Below are 23,088 nucleotides of genomic sequence, written 5' to 3' on the forward strand. Positions count from 1 at the left end.
GTGCAGCAGCAGCAGCATTGTAGGGTCAGCCACGGCCAAGCATTTCCCCTACAGCAACCGAGACACCTTTAGGATAATTCCCAGTGCTGAAAGTGACCACTTCCCACTTGAGTTATCTCTGATATCATTCGTTTCTCCTGCTTTTCCTAAATGATTGGATGAAACGGAATATATGATACTTGGAAATAAGAGGTGAAAATGGAATGCACAGGTCCAAGAAAAAACGATTCAGATCCTGGATTCCCATGAATTTGTTTCATTAAAGGGGGAATTGTTTTTAGAAACAGGAAACGTAATTGGTCTGTATGAGAACATAATTAACAGAATGCGCCCATTGATGACCACAACTAGTATGTCTAAAAATAAAAAGTTTAAAAGACATACCTGGTTTGATAAGGAGTGTCAGAATAGTAAAAAAAAAAAGCTTATCTAGGGAACTCAGAACATTGAAGTTAAAACATGATAAGCACAATCTTGTTATACAAGCTGAGGTAGCCCAATTACGTTATAATTATAAATTACTAGTTACAAGCAAGAAACAAATACAGTATGAGCAACAGTGGAAAGCATTGGGAGATGCAGCACTTCAAAAGTATTCACGGAAATTTGGGCATCTGGTCGCCCAAGGTACAAATGGGCTGGGCTACTCGCTAGAAGCATCAGTCCAAGGAAAGGATTGGGTTACATATTTTACAGGAATATATGGCCCCCGAACCAACCCACCCTCACAAGTTGACCACATTCAGTTATCAGAACTGCCAGAATGGCCAGACATCACGCCCAACCAGATTAAGAGGCTAATCATAAGCCAACAAGCCAATAAAGCCCCAGGAGAAGACATGATCCCAGCGGAGATTTATAAGATAAGACTGGATTTCTGGCCACCCATTTTTGCAAAACTGTTCTCATATATTAACACCTCAGGTCGCATACCAGAAGGGTGGAAGCTGAGCATAATTGCCCCAATATATAAAAAGGGTGATAAGAAAATTTCCGCCAATTATAGACCTATTAGTTTGCTAGATGTAGCCTCTAAATTATATGCCACACTCCTCCTTGGGAGACTGGAAGAATGGGCAGATACAAATAAGGTGATATCTTAAGCCCAGGCAGGTTTCCAAAGAGGGAAATCCACATTGGACCAGTGCTTTGTGATGAACATTCTGCTATGTAAATACATCCATAATTTGAAGCAAAAACTGTATGTTGCTTTTATTGATCTAAAATCAGCTATCGATACGATTCCGAGACACGCATTGTGGCAGAAATTGGGGAAGACAAATATAGATCGCCGTCTATTATTTCTTATCAGAACATTGTATACTGATACATCGATACAAGTAAAGGTGGATCTTGCCGGCCATCTCACTACAAGAATTAAGACCACTACTGGTCATGGGCGTAGGCAGTGGGGGCAGGAGAGGGCAGCTGCCCCCCCCCCGAAGCAAAAAAATAATGTATTTTACAGACCATAACCAGCACTTTTCCCCTCCAAAAACTGAAGTGGAAAGGGCTTTGCTTTAGCAAGAGCAGCTAAGTCTCCGCTTGCTGGGGAGGGGAGGCACACAGCTGTAACCAAAACACATCAAATAAATAAAGCAACATGGCTACCAGTAGTTAAGCAGTTAAGACAATGGAGCAGATATCCCCAGGCAATATTCGAGAGCTGACCACTTCACCCTATTGTTCTTCAGAGGGAGTTTTTATGAGCATTCAGGAATCACGTTACGAGTTCTATTGGCGATTTAATGAGGGTGCAGAGGATTCAATTTGACTAAGGTGGCTCTTCAAGGCTAAAAGGAAGTGAATAAGAAAGGGGGGGCCTGTAGCTTTGACAGACACAGTGATGTTTATAAAAAGCAGTGGTGTTCCAGTCTGCCCCTCCTCCTGCATCTGTATACTGTAAATCGGGGGTGGCCACCTCCCAAGAGTCTCTGATCTACTCTCAGAGTTTAAAACTGGGAGTGATCTACCCCCTTGTGGGGGGCTCAGGTCAAAGCTGTTGAGTTTTTTTTAAGGAAGGGAATCCCTTTTTTTTGGGTTTAGGTCAAACTTGTTGAGCTTCTTTTAGGAGGAAGGGAGGCCCATTTTTGTTTAGGGCTTCAGGTCATAGTTCAACTTTTTTTAGGGGTGAGGAAAATTTTGGGTGAGCTTTTTTTAGGGGTGCCAGTGACCTACCAGTGATCTACCACAGACATCCAGTGATCTACTGGTAGATCACAATCTACCTGTTGGACGTGCCTGCTGTAAATCAAGCAGAGAGAAAGCTGCTTTCAAGGCTCCTGTACAGGCGTACCGGTATCTTCCTCTTGCTGCAGAGTTCCAGCATCACAGCGTCAACCAGAGGCACCCACAAATATGAGTTATCCCTCTCTCTATTTCTTCCTTCCTTCCCTCCCTCTTCCATCCTTAATAAAATACTGCCAGGGGGGGCAGTTCAGCCCCACATAGAAAGCCCATCAAGATGGGGGGGGTGACTCTTTCAAATACGGTATTCACCAGTTACCAATTTTGGGGTGGTGGTGGCGGCACCTAGGCCTCTAGGAGTTGGCTGCTATGCCTAGGAGTAGGACAATTCAAGAAAGCAGAATGATGCATATGCTATGGTAATATATCAATAGAATCATAGAATTGTAGTCGGAAGGGACACTCAAAGGTCATCTAGTCCAACCCCCTGCAATGCAGGATTATTTTCTAAGGTGCAGTTTGAACCCACGACATGGTTGAAATATTATGCTAATATGCAGCAACGCCTCGGAGCCGTCGTGGCTGCAGCTGTGCCTTGCCTCACCCTCACCCGCCCTGCCACCCCCTCTCGCCTGCCCGACCCTCCCGTCCTCTCCAGCCAAGCAGGGTAGCCGCCAACGCTGCCAGCCCCAGAAGCACAAGATGGCCGCTGCCGCCGTCGCCACGATGTCCTCGGGCCCGCTGGCCCTGTAGCCCCGCCCACATTCCCACTTTGTGGCCCCTCTGCTCCCATGCCTTGGCCCCGCCCCTGAACGACCATGGCTTGCTCCCCCCCTAGTTTTGATCCTGGCTACGCCCCTGCTACTGGTGTTAAACAGGGATGCATTTTGGCCTCTTTCTTGTTTAATTTTTATATTAATGACATAGTTAAAGAACTGGAGGGCCTGCAGTTTGCCCTTGCCACAATTCTTGATCAGAAACTCTCTGTTTTAATGTACGCCAATGACCTAGTACTTGTATCTAGAACCCAGTTGGGCCTGAGGCAATTACTTGCAAAAATAAGCTCCTATTGCACGAGGAATGCCTTATCCATACATTACGATAAAACGCAGGTCATTGTATTTGGGAAGCCCCCTAAAAAGCATGTTTGGCACCTGGAAAAACACATCATGAACGAAGTAAAGACGTTCAAATACCTGGGACTGGTTTATTCAGAAATGGCATCTTGGAATGCACAGCTGTCCAATATTAAATTGCAAGCCTTTAAATCGGTAAAAGCTATTTTGAAATTTGCTGCTTGCAATGGGGGAAACCTAGTCAATCCAGCTCTATCGGTGTACAAAGCAAAATCAATGGCCCAGATTTTATATGGTGCAGAGGTTTGGGGCACTTCAAACGTTTCTGGTCTGGAACCCCCACAGAACGATTTTTTTATTATTTAATGTTTCAACTGGTATATTAAAGTGTTTCCATAGCTTTGTGCTGATTAGGTCATGTTTTCATAATGTAAATGTCCTAAGTTTTCTACCAAATTTGTATATATTTTACTGAATTACATTGTATACATTGCAGCAGCCTTTGGCTATAAGCAGTAAACTTGATACCTACAGCAACCATTGGAGGGGCCGGCACAGCCAATCCTGGCCCCTCCACCAACCAATTTATTAACCAATGCCTAACTGCAACCTTACAAGTTGTGACAAATTGTAGGCGCAGTAGGCGAAAACCAAGTGGCACCAGCCAATCAGCCAAATGGAAAAATTCCTACTAGGCCCCTGCCCCCAAAGCAGACGACCCCATGGCAGGCATAGCAAGGTCAAACGCAACAGCTTAAATAAAAACCCAGAGCTGGGGCAAGAAGGCATCTTCAAATATTAAATAAAGGCAAGGAGTGAGTTCCCAGGAATTGCAAGCCCCCTGGTGATGAATCAACCATATATTAAATAAATGCAAGGAGTGAAACACCATTTTCAGAACCAAGGTGTCCGTGATTTAAAATCGCTTTTGAGTCTAGAGGTCTCCAAAACACCCCCCAATAAATCACACTTCACACAGAAATATATGTTTGAGGTTTTTGGCATAATTTTGGCCACAACTTTATTTAAAATACAAAATGTGAGTGGTTGCTTAGGAAATGAAAGAGCTGATAAAAAAATGTAAATCTATGAGTAGACACAGGAAAGATATCCAGAAGGGGAGGAAGCTTCTGCCTGGCTTTCTGGTATCTCTACGATGCAGGATTGGTTTCGATTGTCGAGATCTTCTGCCTGGCTTTCCGGTATCTCTATGATGCAGGATTCGGTTTGAGTGTCGAGATCTTCTGCCTGGCTTTCCGGTATCTCTACGATGCAGGATTGGTTTCGAGTGCCGAGATCTTCTTCCTGGCTTTCCGGTATCTCTATGATGCAGGATTCATTTCGAGTGTCAAGATCTTCCGCCTGGCTTTCCTGTATCTCAACTGTGGAGGATTTCTCTTTAATTAACAGATCCAGTAGAGAACCACACTTTGAACAAGTAGTTAGTCTCTTGCGTTTTACCGAATGTCTTGGGCTAATCTCCACTGCAATGTCTATTCGATATGGATCTGTTGTGGTGGTCCTGATGCAAAATCTCTGCATCCCAAGCAATGCTGAACTCAGCAGCTGGAGACCCGCAGCAATATAGCCAAGATAAATTGAAGGTCCAATATGCTGCTCGCTGGAAATTGGAGGCAATTCAAAAGTTTCTGGGAAGTCAATTTTCCCATTCTGCAAGACGGAAGACATGTTCCATATCACAGAAATCAGGACAAGGATCCCAGCAGGTATGTTCAGGAACGCTCCAAGCCTAAAAAAGGTTAAGAGGAAATCCTCGTGTTTTCCGGGCTCGAACACATTGCACAAGGCAAATGATATTAATACAAGGGCGGCTGAACTCATAGTGGAAGCTAAGGCCATTAAGTCCTGAGCAATAAAAATTTCCCTTGGGAGGGTTGGATATCGCTCAGTGAGACCTTCACAATGCCAAAAAGAGTTGCCGTCATCAGAAGGGTTTCTCCAAAAACAGACATTCCAGATTCCAATCCAGATGTTTTCAGAGCCGTTCTCTCCACGCCACACTCTCCAGTTGGCACTGGCTGTGGTTGCAATGCACAGAATGCAGGCCAAAATACTCATCAAGAACCCACAGAACTGGAGGCAAGAAACTACGCTCAGCAATCTCCCCACCAGGGAGCCTTCTCTCACCCGCAGGGGGGGTTTGGAGAATAGAGGACCCAGAGAGACTTTGGCAGACATCCTGGAAACAAAAGAGAAGACAACATACAGTGAGGGAGGGAATAACAAGCATGTCTAGTCATTGAAGGACATCCTCCCTCCTGGCCAGAAAGAAGCAGCAAAAGAAGGAGTTCCCCCGCTCTCTCCCACCCCCTGGTTAGGTATAGACATCTGATCCAGAGAAGCCGACACACATACTTTCTTCCAGCACACTGCTCCTGATTGAATATACTGTTGCATTGTTCCTGTGAAAATGGCCCTAACCACAGCAACCTGTTGTGGATGGGAATCTGCTCATGATTTTGCTGTTTTGCTATCTGCTACGGCAGCTATCCTTTCCCACAAAGCAGAAACACACCTGATGGCATAGTGAGGAATGTTTAATCCCTACACTTACGTGAAATGCGTTCCTCAGCTAGAGTCTAGCGGGCCAGGAATAGAGCAGGTATTTGCTAGGTGCTCCTGAGCCTCAAAAAGACTCAGCTGCTGGCCACTGGGCTGACGACGTTCACCTGAGCAGCCGGCCACAGCAGCAACTGCTCTGCAGAATTCTTAGGTCAGTTACAGTCCAGTTAGAATCCTGACAGCAAGACAAATCATAACTCCAGGGTACTGGTCATTTGGAACAGCAGGAAAGTGGGAAATGGGAGGGAACTCAGTTCCCTTCTTTCCGAATGCAGAGGGTCTATTCCAGGACACTGTGCAGTTCAAACACGTTCTTCCTGAAGTCAGATTCAGAGCAGTTCCAGGAGTAAAAATGGTGATTGGTGTATCTCAGTACAGATTTGCTTGATGGTCCTGCATGCATTTCATAAAGGACCTCCATTTACAAGAGAGGCTAATAGCATTAGGCCCTGAACAATCAGAATTTCATTGGCAAAATTATTGAAGACTCCTTACAAACCTATCATTCTTCTTGGCTATCACAACTTGTTTGGACATTATAGTAAGGGACAAGATCTTAGCTCTTTTCCTTTGCACTGGGACCACATGAAATTTGTGCCATGGGACCCCATCAGTCACACCAATACAGGCAACACCATTTTCAGAACCAAGGTGTCCGTGATTTAAAATCGATTTTGCGTGTAGAGGTCTCCAAAACACCCCCCCCCAATAAATCACACTTCACACAGAAATTTAAGTTTGAGGGTTTTGGCATGATTTTGGCCACAACTTTATTTCAAATACAAAATGTGAGTGGTTGCTTTGGCATTGGTTACGACTATCTGACATCCGCCCACCTGTGGAAGTCAGGGTGAGGAATAGAAATTGAGGAGAGAATGGAGACGGGGGTCAGAGACTCTCCTCTCCTCAACTGTTCCCAGGGGCTCTTCCGTGGCCCTAGCCCCTTGTAGGGGGTACGGACGAAAGCATGGCCAGCCCCAGAATTCCTTTAACGGAATTTCCCGTGCAGCAGCAGCAGCATTGTAGGGTCAGGCATGGCCAAGCATTTCCCCTACAGCAACCGAGACACCTTTAGGATAATTCCCAGAGCTGAAAGTGACCACTTCCCACTTGAGTTATCTCTGATATCATTCGTTTCTCCTGCTTTTCCTAAATGATTGGATGAAACGGAATATATGATACTTGGAAATAAGAGGTGAAAATGGAATGCACAGGTCCAAGAAAAAACGATTCAGATCCTGGATTCCCATGAATTTGTTTCATTAAAGGGGGAATTGTTTTTAGAAACAGGAAACATAATTGGTCTGTATGAGAACATAATTAACAGAATGCGCCCATTGATGACCACAACTAGTATGTCTAAAAATAAAAAGTTTAAAAGACATACCTGGTTTGATAAGGAGTGTCAGAATAGTAAAAAAAAAAGCTTATCTAGGGAACTCAGAACATTGAAGTTAAAACATGATAAGCACAATCTTGTTATACAAGCTGAGGTAGCCCAATTACGTTATAATTATAAATTACTAGTTACAAGCAAGAAACAAATACAGTATGAGCAACAGTGGAAAGCATTGGGAGATGCAGCACTTCAAAAGTATTCACGGAAATTTGGGCATCTGGTCGCCCAAGGTACAAATGGGCTGGGCTACTCGCTAGAAGCATCAGTCCAAGGAAAGGATTGGGTTACATATTTTACAGGAATATATGGCCCCCGAACCAACCCACCCTCACAAGTTGACCACATTCAGTTATCAGAACTGCCAGAATGGCCAGACATCACGCCCAACCAGATTAAGAGGCTAATCATAAGCCAACAAGCCAATAAAGCCCCAGGAGAAGACATGATCCCAGCGGAGATTTATAAGATAAGACTGGATTTCTGGCCACCCAATTTGCAAAACTGTTCTCATATATTAACACCTCAGGTCGCATACCAGAAGGGTGGAAGCTGAGCATAATTGCCCCAATATATAAAAAGGGTGATAAGAAAATTCCCGCCAATTATAGACCTATTAGTTTGCTAGATGTAGCCTCTAAATTATATGCCACACTCCTCCTTGGGAGACTGGAAGAATGGGCAGATACAAATAAGGTGATATCTGAGGCCCAGGCAGGTTTCCAAAGAGGGAAATCCACATTGGACCAGTGCTTTGTGATGAACATTCTGCTATGTAAATACATCCATAATTTGAAGCAAAAACTATATGTTGCTTTTATTGATCTAAAATCAGCTTTCGATACGATTCCGAGACACGCATTGTGGCAGACATTGGGGAAGACAAATATAGATCGCCGTCTATTATTTCTTATCAGAACATTGTATACTGATACATCGATACAAGTAAAGGTGGATCATGCCGGCCATCTCACTACAAGAATTAAGACTACTACTGGTCATGGGCGTAGGCAGGGGGGGCAGGAGAGGGCAGCTGCCCCCCCTGAAGCAAAAAAATAATGTATTTTTGTTGTTGTTGTTTAGTCGTTTAGTCGTGTCCGACTCTTCGTGACCCCATGGACCACAGCACGCCAGGCACTCCTGTCTTGCACTGCCTCCCGCAGTTTGGTCAAACTCATGTTCGTAGCCTCGAGAACACTGTCCAACCATCTTGTCCTCTGACGTCCCCTTCTCCTAGTGCCCTCAATCTTTCCCAACATCAGGGTCTTTTCCACAGATTCTTCTCTTCTCATGAGGTGGCCAAAGTATTGGAGCCTCAGCTTCACGATCTGTCCTTCCAGGGAGCACTCAGGGCTGATTTCCTTAAGAATGGATAGGTTTGATCTTCTTGCAGTCCATGGGACTCTCAAGAGTCTCCTCCAGCACCACAATTCAAAAGCATCAATTCTTCGGCGATCAGCCTTCTTTATGGTCCAGCTCTCACTTCCATACATCACTACTGGGAAAACCATAGCTTTAACTATACGGACCTTTGTCGGCAAGGTGATGTCTCTGCCTTTTAAGATGCTGTCTAGGTTTGTCATCGCTTTTCTCCCAAGAAGCAGGCGTCTTTTAATTTCGTGACTGCTGTCACCATCTGCAGTGATCAAGGAGCCCAAGAAGGTGAAATCTCTCACTGCCTCCATTTCTTCCCCTTCTATTTGCCAGGAGGTGATGGGACCAGTGGCCATGATCTTGGTTTTTTTGATGTTGAGCTTCAGACCATATTTTGCGCTCTCCTCTTTCACCCTCATTAAAAGGTTCTTTAATTCCTCCTCGCTTTCTGCCATCAAGGTTGTATCATCTGCATATCTGAGGTTGTTGATATTTCTTCCGGCAATCTATTTTACAGACCATAACCAGCACTTTTCCCCTCCAAAAACTGAAGTGGAAAGGGCTTTGCTTTAGCAAGAGCAGCTAAGTCTCCGCTTGCTGGGGAGGGGGGGCACACAGCTGTAACCAAAACACATCAAATAAATAAAGCAACGTGGCTACCAGTAGTTAAGCAGTTAAGACAATGGAGCAGATATCCCCAGGCAATATTCGATAGCTGACCACTTCACCCTATTGTTCTTCAGAGGGAGTTTTTAATGAGCATTCAGGAATCACGTTAAGAGTTCTATTGGTGATTTAATGAGGGTGCAGAGGATTCAATTTGACTAAGGTGGCTCTTCAAGGCTAAAAGGAAGTGAATAAGAAAGGGGGGGCCTGTAGCTTTGACAGACACAGTGATGTTTATAAAAAGCAGTGGTGTTCCAGTCTGCCCCTCCTCCTGCATCTGTATACTGTAAATCGGGGGTGGCCACCTCCCAAGAGTCTCTGATCTACTCTCAGAGTTTAAAACTGGGAGTGATCTACCCCCTTGTGGGGGGTTCAGGTCAAAGCTGTTGAGTTTTTTTTAAGGAAGGGAAGCCCTTTTTTTGGGTTTAGGTCAAACTTGTTGAGCTTCTTTTAGGAGGAAGGGAGGCCCATTTTTGTTTAGGGCTTCAGGTCATAGTTCAACTTTTTTTAGGGGTGAGGAAAATTTTGGGTGAGCTTTTTTTAGGGGTGCCAGTGACCTACCAGTGATCTACCACAGACATCCAGTGATCTACTGGTAGATCACAATCTACCTGTTGGACGTGCCTGCTGTAAATCAAGCAGAGAGAAAGCTGCTTTCAAGGCTCCTGTACAGGCGTACCGGTATCTTCCTCTTGCTGCAGAGTTCCAGCATCACAGCGTCAACCAGAGGCACCCACAAATATGAGTTATCCCTCTCTCTATTTCTTCCTTCCTTCCCTCCCTCTTCCATCCTTAATAAAATACTGCCAGGGGGGGCAGTTCAGCCCCACATAGAAAGCCCATCAAGATGGGGGGGGTGACTCTTTCAAATACGGTATTCACCAGTTACCAATTTTGGGGTGGTGGTGGCGGCACCTAGGCCTCTAGGAGTTGGCTGCTATGCCTAGGAGTAGGACAATTCAAGAAAGCAGAATGATGCATATGCTATGGTAATATATCAATAGAATCATAGAATTGTAGTCGGAAGGGACACACAAAGGTCATCTAGTCCAACCCCCTGCAATGCAGGATTTTTTTCTAAGGTGAGGTTTGAACCCACGACATGGTTGAAATATTATGCTAATATGCAGCAACGCCTCGGAGCCGTCGTGGCTGCAGCTGTGCCTTGCCTCACCCTCGCCCGCCCTGCCACCCCCTCTCGCCTGCCCGACCCTCCCGTCCTCTCCAGCCAAGCAGGGTAGCCGCCAACGCTGCCAGCCCCAGAAGCACAAGATGGCCGCTGCCGCCGTCGCCACGATGTCCTCGGGCCCGCTGGCCCTGTAGCCCCGCCCACATTCCCACTTTGTGGCCCCTCTGCTCCCATGCCTTGGCCCCGCCCCTGAACGACCATGGCTTGCTCCCCCCCCTAGTTTTGATCCTGGCTACGCCCCTGCTACTGGTGTTAAACAGGGATGCATTTTGGCCTCTTTCTTGTTTAATTTTTATATTAATGACATAGTTAAAGAACTGGAGGGCCTGCAGTTTGCCCTTGCCACAATTCTTGATCAGAAACTCTCTGTTTTAATGTACGCCAATGACCTAGTACTTGTATCTAGAACCCAGTTGGGCCTGAGGCAATTACTTGCAAAAATAAGCTCCTATTGCACGAGGAATGCCTTATCCATACATTACGATAAAACGCAGGTCATTGTATTTGGGAAGCCCCCTAAAAAGCATGTTTGGCACCTGGAAAAACACATCATGAACGAAGTAAAGACGTTCAAATACCTGGGACTGGTTTATTCAGAAATGGCATCTTGGAATGCACAGCTGTCCAATATTAAATTGCAAGCCTTTAAATCGGTAAAAGCTATTTTGAAATTTGCTGCTTGCAATGGGGGAAACCTAGTCAATCCAGCTCTATCGGTGTACAAAGCAAAATCAATGGCCCAGATTTTATATGGTGCAGAGGTTTGGGGCACTTCAAACGTTTCTGGTCTGGAACCCCCACAGAACGATTTTTTTATTATTTAATGTTTCAACTGGTATATTAAAGTGTTTCCATAGCTTTGTGCTGATTAGGTCATGTTTTCATAATGTAAATGTCCTAAGTTTTCTACCAAATTTGTATATATTTTACTGAATTACATTGTATACATTGCAGCAGCCTTTGGCTATAAGCAGTAAACTTGATACCTACAGCAACCATTGGAGGGGCCGGCACAGCCAATCCTGGCCCCTCCACCAACCAATTTATTAACCAACTAGTGTATTTCAGCCCGTTCAATAACGGGCGCTAGAACATCCTGGGGTTTGGAGAAGCGCTTGCGCAGCGCTTCTCCGAACCCTGGGACCTGTCCTTACTGTCGGCGGCAGGGGGACAGGAACGGAGGAGGAGAAAGCGCTGCTTTCTCCTCCTCCGTTCCTCTCTCCCAGCCGCCGACAGCAAGGAGACATCCTGGGGTTTGGAGAAGCGCTTGTGCAGCGCTTCTCCGAACCCTGGGACCTGTCCTTGCTGTCGGCGGCAGGGGGACAGGAACGGAGGAGGAGAAAGCGCTGCTTTCTCCTCCTCCGTTCCTCTCTCCCAGCCGCCGACAGCAAGGAGACATCCTGGGGTTTGGAGAAGCGCTTGCGCAGCGCTTCTCCGAACCCTGGGACCTGTCCTTACTGTCGGCGGCAGGGGGACAGGAACGGAGGAGGAGAAAGCGCTGCTTTCTCCTCCTCCGTTCCTCTCTCCCAGCCGCCGACAGCAAGGAGACATCCTGGGGTTTGGAGAAGCGCTTGCGCAGCGCTTCTCCGAACCCTGGGACCTGTCCTTACTGTCGGCGGCAGGGGGACAGGAACGGAGGAGGAGAAAGCGCTGCTTTCTCCTCCTCCGTTCCTCTCTCCCAGCCGCCGACAGGAAGCAGACATCCCGGGGTTCGGAGAAGCGCTTGCGCAGCGCTTCTCCGAACCCTGGGACCTGTCCTTGCTGTCGGCGGCAGGGGGACAGGAACGGAGGAGGAGAAAGCGCTGCTTTCTCCTCCTCCGTTCCTCTCTCCCAGCCGCCGACAGCAAGGAGACATCCTGGGGTTTGGAGAAGCGCTTGCGCAGCGCTTCTCCGAACCCTGGGACCTGTCCTTACTGTCGGCGGCAGGGGGACAGGAACGGAGGAGGAGAAAGCGCTGCTTTCTCCTCCTCCGTTCCTCTCTCCCAGCCGCCGACAGCAAGGAGACATCCTGGGGTTTGGAGAAGCGCTTGTGCAGCGCTTCTCCGAACCCTGGGACCTGTCCTTGCTGTCGGCGGCAGGGGGACAGGAACGGAGGAGGAGAAAGCGCTGCTTTCTCCTCCTCCGTTCCTCTCTCCCAGCCGCCGACAGCAAGGAGACATCCTGGGGTTTGGAGAAGCGCTTGCGCAGCGCTTCTCCGAACCCTGGGACCTGTCCTTACTGTCGGCGGCAGGGGGACAGGAACGGAGGAGGAGAAAGCGCTGCTTTCTCCTCCTCCGTTCCTCTCTCCCAGCCGCCGACAGGAAGCAGACATCCCGGGGTTCGGAGAAGCGCTTGCGCAGCGCTTCTCCGAACCCTGGGACCCGTCCTTACTGTCGGCGGCAGGGGGACAGGAACGGAGGAGGAGAAAGCGGCGCTTTCTCCTCCTTCCTTCCTCTCCCCCAGCCGCCGACAGGAAGGACGCGCGCACTCTCCCCCCCCCCGCCTCCTCCAACCGCCGCTCCTCACGGCCAGGGAGGGTTGTGAGGAGGCCTTCGCCGGCCTCCACCCCGGCGGGAGCGGCGGTTGGAGGAGGCAGAGTGGGGGGAGAGTGCGCGCGCGCAGTCTCTGCTGTCCAATCCCTGTATCCCTGGGGCACATGCGCAGTGACCCAGGGACACACGGGACATCTGGACGCAGGGACAACATGGACATTATTATATAGGATGCCTAACTGCAACCTTACAAGTTGTGACAAATTGTAGGCGCAGTAGGCGAAAACCAAGTGGCACCAGCCAATCAGCCAAATGGAAAAATTCCTACTAGGCCCCTGCCCCCAAAGCAGACGACCCCATGGCAGGCATAGCAAGGTCAAACGCAACAGCTTAAATAAAAACCCAGAGCTGGGGCAAGAAGGCATCTTCAAATATTAAATAAAGGCAAGGAGTGAGTTCCCAGGAATTGCAAGCCCCCTGGTGATGAATCAACCATATATTAAATAAATGCAAGGAGTGAAACACCATTTTCAGAACCAAGGTGTCCGTGATTTAAAATCGCTTTTGAGTCTAGAGGTCTCCAAAACACCCCCCAATAAATCACACTTCACACAGAAATATATGTTTGAGGTTTTTGGCATAATTTTGGCCACAACTTTATTTAAAATACAAAATGTGAGTGGTTGCTTAGGAAATGAAAGAGCTGATAAAAAAATGTAAATCTATGAGTAGACACAGGAAAGATATCCAGAAGGGGAGGAAGCTTCTGCCTGGCTTTCTGGTATCTCTACGATGCAGGATTGGTTTCGATTGTCGAGATCTTCTGCCTGGCTTTCCGGTATCTCTATGATGCAGGATTCGGTTTGAGTGTCGAGATCTTCTGCCTGGCTTTCCGGTATCTCTACGATGCAGGATTGGTTTCGAGTGCCGAGATCTTCTTCCTGGCTTTCCGGTATCTCTATGATGCAGGATTCATTTCGAGTGTCAAGATCTTCCGCCTGGCTTTCCTGTATCTCAACTGTGGAGGATTTCTCTTTAATTAACAGATCCAGTAGAGAACCACACTTTGAACAAGTAGTTAGTCTCTTGCGTTTTACCGAATGTCTTGGGCTAATCTCCACTGCAATGTCTATTCGATATGGATCTGTTGTGGTGGTCCTGATGCAAAATCTCTGCATCCCAAGCAATGCTGAACTCAGCAGCTGGAGACCCGCAGCAATATAGCCAAGATAAATTGAAGGTCCAATATGCTGCTCGCTGGAAATTGGAGGCAATTCAAAAGTTTCTGGGAAGTCAATTTTCCCATTCTGCAAGACGGAAGACATGTTCCATATCACAGAAATCAGGACAAGGATCCCAGCAGGTATGTTCAGGAACGCTCCAAGCCTAAAAAAGGTTAAGAGGAAATCCTCGTGTTTTCCGGGCTCGAACACATTGCACAAGGCAAATGATATTAATACAAGGGCGGCTGAACTCATAGTGGAAGCTAAGGCCATTAAGTCCTGAGCAATAAAAATTTCCCTTGGGAGGGTTGGATATCGCTCAGTGAGACCTTCACAATGCCAAAAAGAGTTGCCGTCATCAGAAGGGTTTCTCCAAAAACAGACATTCCAGATTCCAATCCAGATGTTTTCAGAGCCGTTCTCTCCACGCCACACTCTCCAGTTGGCACTGGCTGTGGTTGCAATGCACAGAATGCAGGCCAAAATACTCATCAAGAACCCACAGAACTGGAGGCAAGAAACTACGCTCAGCAATCTCCCCACCAGGGAGCCTTCTCTCACCCGCAGGGGGGGTTTGGAGAATAGAGGACCCAGAGAGACTTTGGCAGACATCCTGGAAACAAAAGAGAAGACAACATACAGTGAGGGAGGGAATAACAAGCATGTCTAGTCATTGAAGGACATCCTCCCTCCTGGCCAGAAAGAAGCAGCAAAAGAAGGAGTTCCCCCGCTCTCTCCCACCCCCTGGTTAGGTATAGACATCTGATCCAGAGAAGCCGACACACATACTTTCTTCCAGCACACTGCTCCTGATTGAATATACTGTTGCATTGTTCCTGTGAAAATGGCCCTAACCACAGCAACCTGTTGTGGATGGGAATCTGCTCATGATTTTGCTGTTTTGCTATCTGCTACGGCAGCTATCCTTTCCCACAAAGCAGAAACACACCTGATGGCATAGTGAGGAATGTTTAATCCCTACACTTACGTGAAATGCGTTCCTCAGCTAGAGTCTAGCGGGCCAGGAATAGAGCAGGTATTTGCTAGGTGCTCCTGAGCCTCAAAAAGACTCAGCTGCTGGCCACTGGGCTGACGACGTTCACCTGAGCAGCCGGCCACAGCAGCAACTGCTCTGCAGAATTCTTAGGTCAGTTACAGTCCAGTTAGAATCCTGACAGCAAGACAAATCATAACTCCAGGGTACTGGTCATTTGGAACAGCAGGAAAGTGGGAAATGGGAGGGAACTCAGTTCCCTTCTTTCCGAATGCAGAGGGTCTATTCCAGGACACTGTGCAGTTCAAACACGTTCTTCCTGAAGTCAGATTCAGAGCAGTTCCAGGAGTAAAAATGGTGATTGGTGTATCTCAGTACAGATTTGCTTGATGGTCCTGCATGCATTTCATAAAGGACCTCCATTTACAAGAGAGGCTAATAGCATTAGGCCCTGAACAATCAGAATTTCATTGGCAAAATTATTGAAGACTCCTTACAAACCTATCATTCTTCTTGGCTATCACAACTTGTTTGGACATTATAGTAAGGGACAAGATCTTAGCTCTTTTCCTTTGCACTGGGACCACATGAAATTTGTGCCATGGGACCCCATCAGTCACACCAATACAGGCAACACCATTTTCAGAACCAAGGTGTCCGTGATTTAAAATCGATTTTGCGTGTAGAGGTCTCCAAAACACCCCCCCCCAATAAATCACACTTCACACAGAAATTTAAGTTTGAGGGTTTTGGCATGATTTTGGCCACAACTTTATTTCAAATACAAAATGTGAGTGGTTGCTTTGGCATTGGTTACGACTATCTGACATCCTCCCACCTGTGGAAGTCAGGGTGAGGAATAGAAATTGAGGAGAGAATGGAGACGGGGGTCAGAGACTCTCCTCTCCTCAACTGCTCCCAGGGGCTCTTCCGTGGCCCTAGCCCCTTGTAGGGGGTACGGACGAAAGCATGGCCAGCCCCAGAATTCCTTTAACGGAATTTCCCGTGCAGCAGCAGCAGCATTGTAGGGTCAGGCATGGCCAAGCATTTCCCCTACAGCAACCGAGACACCTTTAGGATAATTCCCAGAGCTGAAAGTGACCACTTCCCACTTGAGTTATCTCTGATATCATTCGTTTCTCCTGCTTTTCCTAAATGATTGGATGAAACGGAATATATGATACTTGGAAATAAGAGGTGAAAATGGAATGCACAGGTCCAAGAAAAAACGATTCAGATCCTGGATTCCCATGAATTTGTTTCATTAAAGGGGGAATTGTTTTTAGAAACAGGAAACATAATTGGTCTGTATGAGAACATAATTAACAGAATGCGCCCATTGATGACCACAACTAGTATGTCTAAAAATAAAAAGTTTAAAAGACATACCTGGTTTGATAAGGAGTGTCAGAATAGTAAAAAAAAAAGCTTATCTAGGGAACTCAGAACATTGAAGTTAAAACATGATAAGCACAATCTTGTTATACAAGCTGAGGTAGCCCAATTACGTTATAATTATAAATTACTAGTTACAAGCAAGAAACAAATACAGTATGAGCAACAGTGGAAAGCATTGGGAGATGCAGCACTTCAAAAGTATTCACGGAAATTTGGGCATCTGGTCGCCCAAGGTACAAATGGGCTGGGCTACTCGCTAGAAGCATCAGTCCAAGGAAAGGATTGGGTTACATATTTTACAGGAATATATGGCCCCCGAACCAACCCACCCTCACAAGTTGACCACATTCAGTTATCAGAACTGCCAGAATGGCCAGACATCACGCCCAACCAGATTAAGAGGCTAATCATAAGCCAACAAGCCAATAAAGCCCCAGGAGAAGACATGATCCCAGCGGAGATTTATAAGATAAGACTGGATTTCTGGCCACCCATTTTTGCAAAACTGTTCTCATATATTAACACCTCAGGTCGCATACCAGAAGGGTGGAAGCTGAGCATAATTGCCCCAATATATAAAAAGGGTGATAAGAAAATTCCCGCCAATTATAGACCTATTAGTTTGCTAGATGTAGCCTCTAAATTATATGCCACACTCCTCCTTGGGAGACTGGAAGAATGGGCAGATACAAATAAGGTGATATCTGAGGCCCAGGCAGGTTTCCAAAGAGGGAAATCCACATTGGACCAGTGCTTTGTGATGAACATTCTGCTATGTAAATACATCCATAATTTGAAGCAAAAACTATATGTTGCTTTTATTGATCTAAAATCAGCTTTCGATACGATTCCGAGACACGCATTGTGGCAGACATTGGGGAAGACAAATATAGATCGCCGTCTATTATTTCTTATCAGAACATTGTATACTGATACATCGATACAAGTAAAGGTGGATCATGCCGGCCATCTCACTACAAGAATTAAGACTACTACTGGTCATGGGCGTAGGCAGGGGGGGGGCAGGAGAGGGCAGCTGCCCCCCCTGAAGCAAAAAAATAATGTATTTTTGTTGTTGTTGTTGTTTAGTCGTTTAGTCGTGTCCGACTCTTCGTGACCCCATGGACCACAGCACGCCAGGCACTCCTGTCTTGCACTGCCTCCCGCAGTTTGGTCAAACTCATGTTCGTAGCCTCGAGAACACTGTCCAACCATCTTGTCCTCTGACGTCCCCTTCTCCTAGTGCCCTCAATCTTTCCCAACATCAGGGTCTTTTCCACAGATTATTCTCTTCTCATGAGGTGGCCAAAGTATTGGAGCCTCAGCTTCACGATCTGTCCTTCCAGGGAGCACTCAGGGCTGATTTCCTTAAGAATGGATAGGTTTGATCTTCTTGCAGTCCATGGGACTCTCAAGAGTCTCCTCCAGCACCACAATTCAAAAGCATCAATTCTTCGGAGATCAGCCTTCTTTATGGTCCAGCTCTCACTTCCATACATCACTACAGTGGTACCTCGGTTTATGAACACAATTGGTTCCGGAAGTCTGTTCATAAACTGAAGCGTTCATAAACTGAAGCAAACTTTCCCATTGAAAGTGATGGAAAGTGGATTAATCCGTTCCAGACGGTCCGCGGAGTAACCGTTCATAAACTGAAGCGAACTTTTCCATTGAAAGTAATGGAAAGTGGATCAATCCGTTCCAGACGGGTCCGCGAAGTACTTAAACTGAAGCGTTCATAAACTGAAACATGGGTGTAATTGGTTTCGGAAGTCTGTTCATAAACTGAAGCGTTCATAAACTGAAGCGAACTTTCCCATTAAAAGTAATGGAAAGTGAATTAATCCGTTCCAGATGGGTCCGCTGCGTTCATAAACCGAAAATTCATAAACCGAGGTGTTCATAAACCGAGGTTCCACTGTACTGGGAAAACCATAGCTTTAACTATACGGACCTTTGTCGGCAAGGTGATGTCTCTGCCTTTTAAGATGCTGTCTAGGTTTGTCATCGCTTTTCTCCCAAGAAGCAGGCGTCTTTTAATTTCGTGACTGCTGTCACCATCTGCAGTGATCAAGGAGCCCAAGAAGGTGAAATCTCTCACTGCCTCCATTTCTTCCCCTTCTATTTGCCAGGAGGTGATGGGACCAGTGGCCATGATCTTGGTTTTTTTGATGTTGAGCTTCAGACCATATTTTGCGCTCTCCTCTTTCACCCTCATTAAAAGGTTCTTTAATTCCTCCTCGCTTTCTGCCATCAAGGTTGTATCATCTGCATATCTGAGGGTGTTGATATTTCTTCCGGCAATCTATTTTACAGACCATAACCAGCACTTTTCCCCTCCAAAAACTGAAGTGGAAAGGGCTTTGCTTTAGCAAGAGCAGCTAAGTCTCCGCTTGCTGGGGAGGGGGGGCACACAGCTGTAACCAAAACACATCAAATAAATAAAGCAACGTGGCTACCAGTAGTTAAGCAGTTAAGACAATGGAGCAGATATCCCCAGGCAATATTCGATAGCTGACCACTTCACCCTATTGTTCTTCAGAGGGAGTTTTTAATGAGCATTCAGGAATCACGTTAAGAGTTCTATTGGTGATTTAATGAGGGTGCAGAGGATTCAATTTGACTAAGGTGGCTCTTCAAGGCTAAAAGGAAGTGAATAAGAAAGGGGGGGCCTGTAGCTTTGACAGACACAGTGATGTTTATAAAAAGCAGTGGTGTTCCAGTCTGCCCCTCCTCCTGCATCTGTATACTGTAAATCGGGGGTGGCCACCTCCCAAGAGTCTCTGATCTACTCTCAGAGTTTAAAACTGGGAGTGATCTACCCCCTTGTGGGGGGTTCAGGTCCAAGCTATTGAGTTTTTTTTTAAGGAAGGGAAGCCCTTTTTTGGGTTTAGGTCAAACTTGTTGAGCTTCTTTTAGGAGGAAGGGAGGCCCATTTTTGTTTAGGGCTTCAGGTCATAGTTCAACTTTTTTTAGGGGTGAGGAAAATTTTGGGTGAGCTTTTTTTAGGGGTGCCAGTGACCTACCAGTGATCTACCACAGACATCCAGTGATCTACTGGTAGATCACAATCTACCTGTTGGACGTGCCTGCTGTAAATCAAGCAGAGAGAAAGCTGCTTTCAAGGCTCCTGTACAGGCGTACCGGTATCTTCCTCTTGCTGCAGAGTTCCAGCATCACAGCGTCAACCAGAGGCACCCACAAATATGAGTTATCCCTCTCTCTATTTCTTCCTTCCTTCCCTCCCTCTTCCATCCTTAATAAAATACTGCCAGGGGGGGCAGTTCAGCCCCACATAGAAAGCCCATCAAGATGGGGGGGGTGACTCTTTCAAATACGGTATTCACCAGTTACCAATTTTGGGGTGGTGGTGGCGGCACCTAGGCCTCTAGGAGTTGGCTGCTATGCCTAGGAGTAGGACAATTCAAGAAAGCAGAATGATGCATATGCTATGGTAATATATCAATAGAATCATAGAATTGTAGTCGGAAGGGACACTCAAAGGTCATCTAGTCCAACCCCCTGCAATGCAGGATTTTTTTCTAAGGTGCGGTTTGAACCCACGACATGGTTGAAATATTATGCTAATATGCAGCAACGCCTCGGAGCCGTCGTGGCTGCAGCTGTGCCTTGCCTCACCCTCGCCCGCCCTGCCACCCCCTCTCGCCTGCCCGACCCTCCCGTCCTCTCCAGCCAAGCAGGGTAGCCGCCAACGCTGCCAGCCCCAGAAGCACAAGATGGCCGCTGCCGCCGTCGCCACGATGTCCTCGGGCCCGCTGGCCCTGTAGCCCCGCCCACATTCCCACTTTGTGGCCCCTCTGCTCCCATGCCTTGGCCCCGCCCCTGAACGACCATGGCTTGCTCCCCCCCTAGTTTTGATCCTGGCTACGCCCCTGCTACTGGTGTTAAACAGGGATGCATTTTGGCCTCTTTCTTGTTTAATTTTTATATTAATGACATAGTTAAAGAACTGGAGGGCCTGCAGTTTGCCCTTGCCACAATTCTTGATCAGAAACTCTCTGTTTTAATGTACGCCAATGACCTAGTACTTGTATCTAGAACCCAGTTGGGCCTGAGGCAATTACTTGCAAAAATAAGCTCCTATTGCACGAGGAATGCCTTATCCATACATTACGATAAAACGCAGGTCATTGTATTTGGGAAGCCCCCTAAAAAGCATGTTTGGCACCTGGAAAAACACATCATGAACGAAGTAAAGACGTTCAAATACCTGGGACTGGTTTATTCAGAAATGGCATCTTGGAATGCACAGCTGTCCAATATTAAATTGCAAGCCTTTAAATCGGTAAAAGCTATTTTGAAATTTGCTGCTTGCAATGGGGGAAACCTAGTCAATCCAGCTCTATCGGTGTACAAAGCAAAATCAATGGCCCAGATTTTATATGGTGCAGAGGTTTGGGGCACTTCAAACGTTTCTGGTCTGGAACCCCCACAGAACTATTTTTTTATTATTTAATGTTTCAACTGGTATATTAAAGTGTTTCCATAGCTTTGTGCTGATTAGGTCATGTTTTCATAATGTAAATGTCCTAAGTTTTCTACCAAATTTGTATATATTTTACTGAATTACATTGTATACATTGCAGCAGCCTTTGGCTATAAGCAGTAAACTTGATACCTACAGCAACCATTGGAGGGGCCGGCACAGCCAATCCTGGCCCCTCCACCAACCAATTTATTAACCAATGCCTAACTGCAACCTTACAAGTTGTGACAAATTGTAGGCGCAGTAGGCGAAAACCAAGTGGCACCAGCCAATCAGCCAAATGGAAAAATTCCTACTAGGCCCCTGCCCCCAAAGCAGACGACCCCATGGCAGGCATAGCAAGGTCAAACGCAACAGCTTAAATAAAAACCCAGAGCTGGGGCAAGAAGGCATCTTCAAATATTAAATAAAGGCAAGGAGTGAGTTCCCAGGAATTGCAAGCCCCCTGGTGATGAATCAACCATATATTAAATAAATGCAAGGAGTGAAACACCATTTTCAGAACCAAGGTGTCCGTGATTTAAAATCGCTTTTGAGTCTAGAGGTCTCCAAAACACCCCCCAATAAATCACACTTCACACAGAAATATATGTTTGAGGTTTTTGGCATAATTTTGGCCACAACTTTATTTAAAATACAAAATGTGAGTGGTTGCTTAGGAAATGAAAGAGCTGATAAAAAAATGTAAATCTATGAGTAGACACAGGAAAGATATCCAGAAGGGGAGGAAGCTTCTGCCTGGCTTTCTGGTATCTCTACGATGCAGGATTGGTTTCGATTGTCGAGATCTTCTGCCTGGCTTTCCGGTATCTCTATGATGCAGGATTCGGTTTGAGTGTCGAGATCTTCTGCCTGGCTTTCCGGTATCTCTACGATGCAGGATTGGTTTCGAGTGCCGAGATCTTCTTCCTGGCTTTCCGGTATCTCTATGATGCAGGATTCATTTCGAGTGTCAAGATCTTCCGCCTGGCTTTCCTGTATCTCAACTGTGGAGGATTTCTCTTTAATTAACAGATCCAGTAGAGAACCACACTTTGAACAAGTAGTTAGTCTCTTGCGTTTTACCGAATGTCTTGGGCTAATCTCCACTGCAATGTCTATTCGATATGGATCTGTTGTGGTGGTCCTGATGCAAAATCTCTGCATCCCAAGCAATGCTGAACTCAGCAGCTGGAGACCCGCAGCAATATAGCCAAGATAAATTGAAGGTCCAATATGCTGCTCGCTGGAAATTGGAGGCAATTCAAAAGTTTCTGGGAAGTCAATTTTCCCATTCTGCAAGACGGAAGACATGTTCCATATCACAGAAATCAGGACAAGGATCCCAGCAGGTATGTTCAGGAACGCTCCAAGCCTAAAAAAGGTTAAGAGGAAATCCTCGTGTTTTCCGGGCTCGAACACATTGCACAAGGCAAATGATATTAATACAAGGGCGGCTGAACTCATAGTGGAAGCTAAGGCCATTAAGTCCTGAGCAATAAAAATTTCCCTTGGGAGGGTTGGATATCGCTCAGTGAGACCTTCACAATGCCAAAAAGAGTTGCCGTCATCAGAAGGGTTTCTCCAAAAACAGACATTCCAGATTCCAATCCAGATGTTTTCAGAGCCGTTCTCTCCACGCCACACTCTCCAGTTGGCACTGGCTGTGGTTGCAATGCACAGAATGCAGGCCAAAATACTCATCAAGAACCCACAGAACTGGAGGCAAGAAACTACGCTCAGCAATCTCCCCACCAGGGAGCCTTCTCTCACCCGCAGGGGGGGTTTGGAGAATAGAGGACCCAGAGAGACTTTGGCAGACATCCTGGAAACAAAAGAGAAGACAACATACAGTGAGGGAGGGAATAACAAGCATGCCTAGTCATTGAAGGACATCCTCCCTCCTGGCCAGAAAGAAGCAGCAAAAGAAGGAGTTCCCCCGCTCTCTCCCACCCCCTGGTTAGGTATAGACATCTGATCCAGAGAAGCCGACACACATACTTTCTTCCAGCACACTGCTCGTGATTGAATATACTGTTGCATTG

General features: G+C 46.5%; 4 protein-coding genes across 4 annotated transcripts in view; 1 reads left to right on the plus strand and 3 right to left on the minus strand.

Annotated features, from left to right (window-relative positions):
• The window catches only part of GPR50 (G protein-coupled receptor 50), a 125,343-nt gene that overhangs the window by 32,723 nt on the left and 69,532 nt on the right, over nucleotides 1-23,088 (plus strand). The window lies entirely within an intron of this gene.
• LOC148686555 (claudin-17-like) lies at nucleotides 4,257-5,462 on the minus strand. The gene has a single exon (XM_088664464.1). The coding sequence runs from the start codon at nucleotides 5,460-5,462 to the stop codon at nucleotides 4,350-4,352; it is 1,113 nt and encodes a 370-aa protein (XP_088520590.1). The 3' UTR covers nucleotides 4,257-4,349.
• On the minus strand, nucleotides 13,572-14,777 carry LOC148686556 (claudin-17-like). Its single transcript, XM_088664465.1, has one exon. It carries the CDS (start codon nucleotides 14,775-14,777, stop codon nucleotides 13,665-13,667), a length of 1,113 nt encoding a protein of 370 aa, XP_088520591.1. The 3' UTR covers nucleotides 13,572-13,664.
• On the minus strand, nucleotides 21,662-22,867 carry LOC148686557 (claudin-17-like). Its single transcript, XM_088664463.1, has one exon. It carries the CDS (start codon nucleotides 22,865-22,867, stop codon nucleotides 21,755-21,757), a length of 1,113 nt encoding a protein of 370 aa, XP_088520589.1. The 3' UTR covers nucleotides 21,662-21,754.

The sequence above is a fragment of the Zootoca vivipara genome, chromosome Z2 (genome assembly GCF_965207765.1).
Source record: "Zootoca vivipara chromosome Z2, rZooViv2.hap1.1, whole genome shotgun sequence".
NCBI lineage: Eukaryota > Metazoa > Chordata > Lepidosauria > Squamata > Lacertidae > Zootoca > Zootoca vivipara.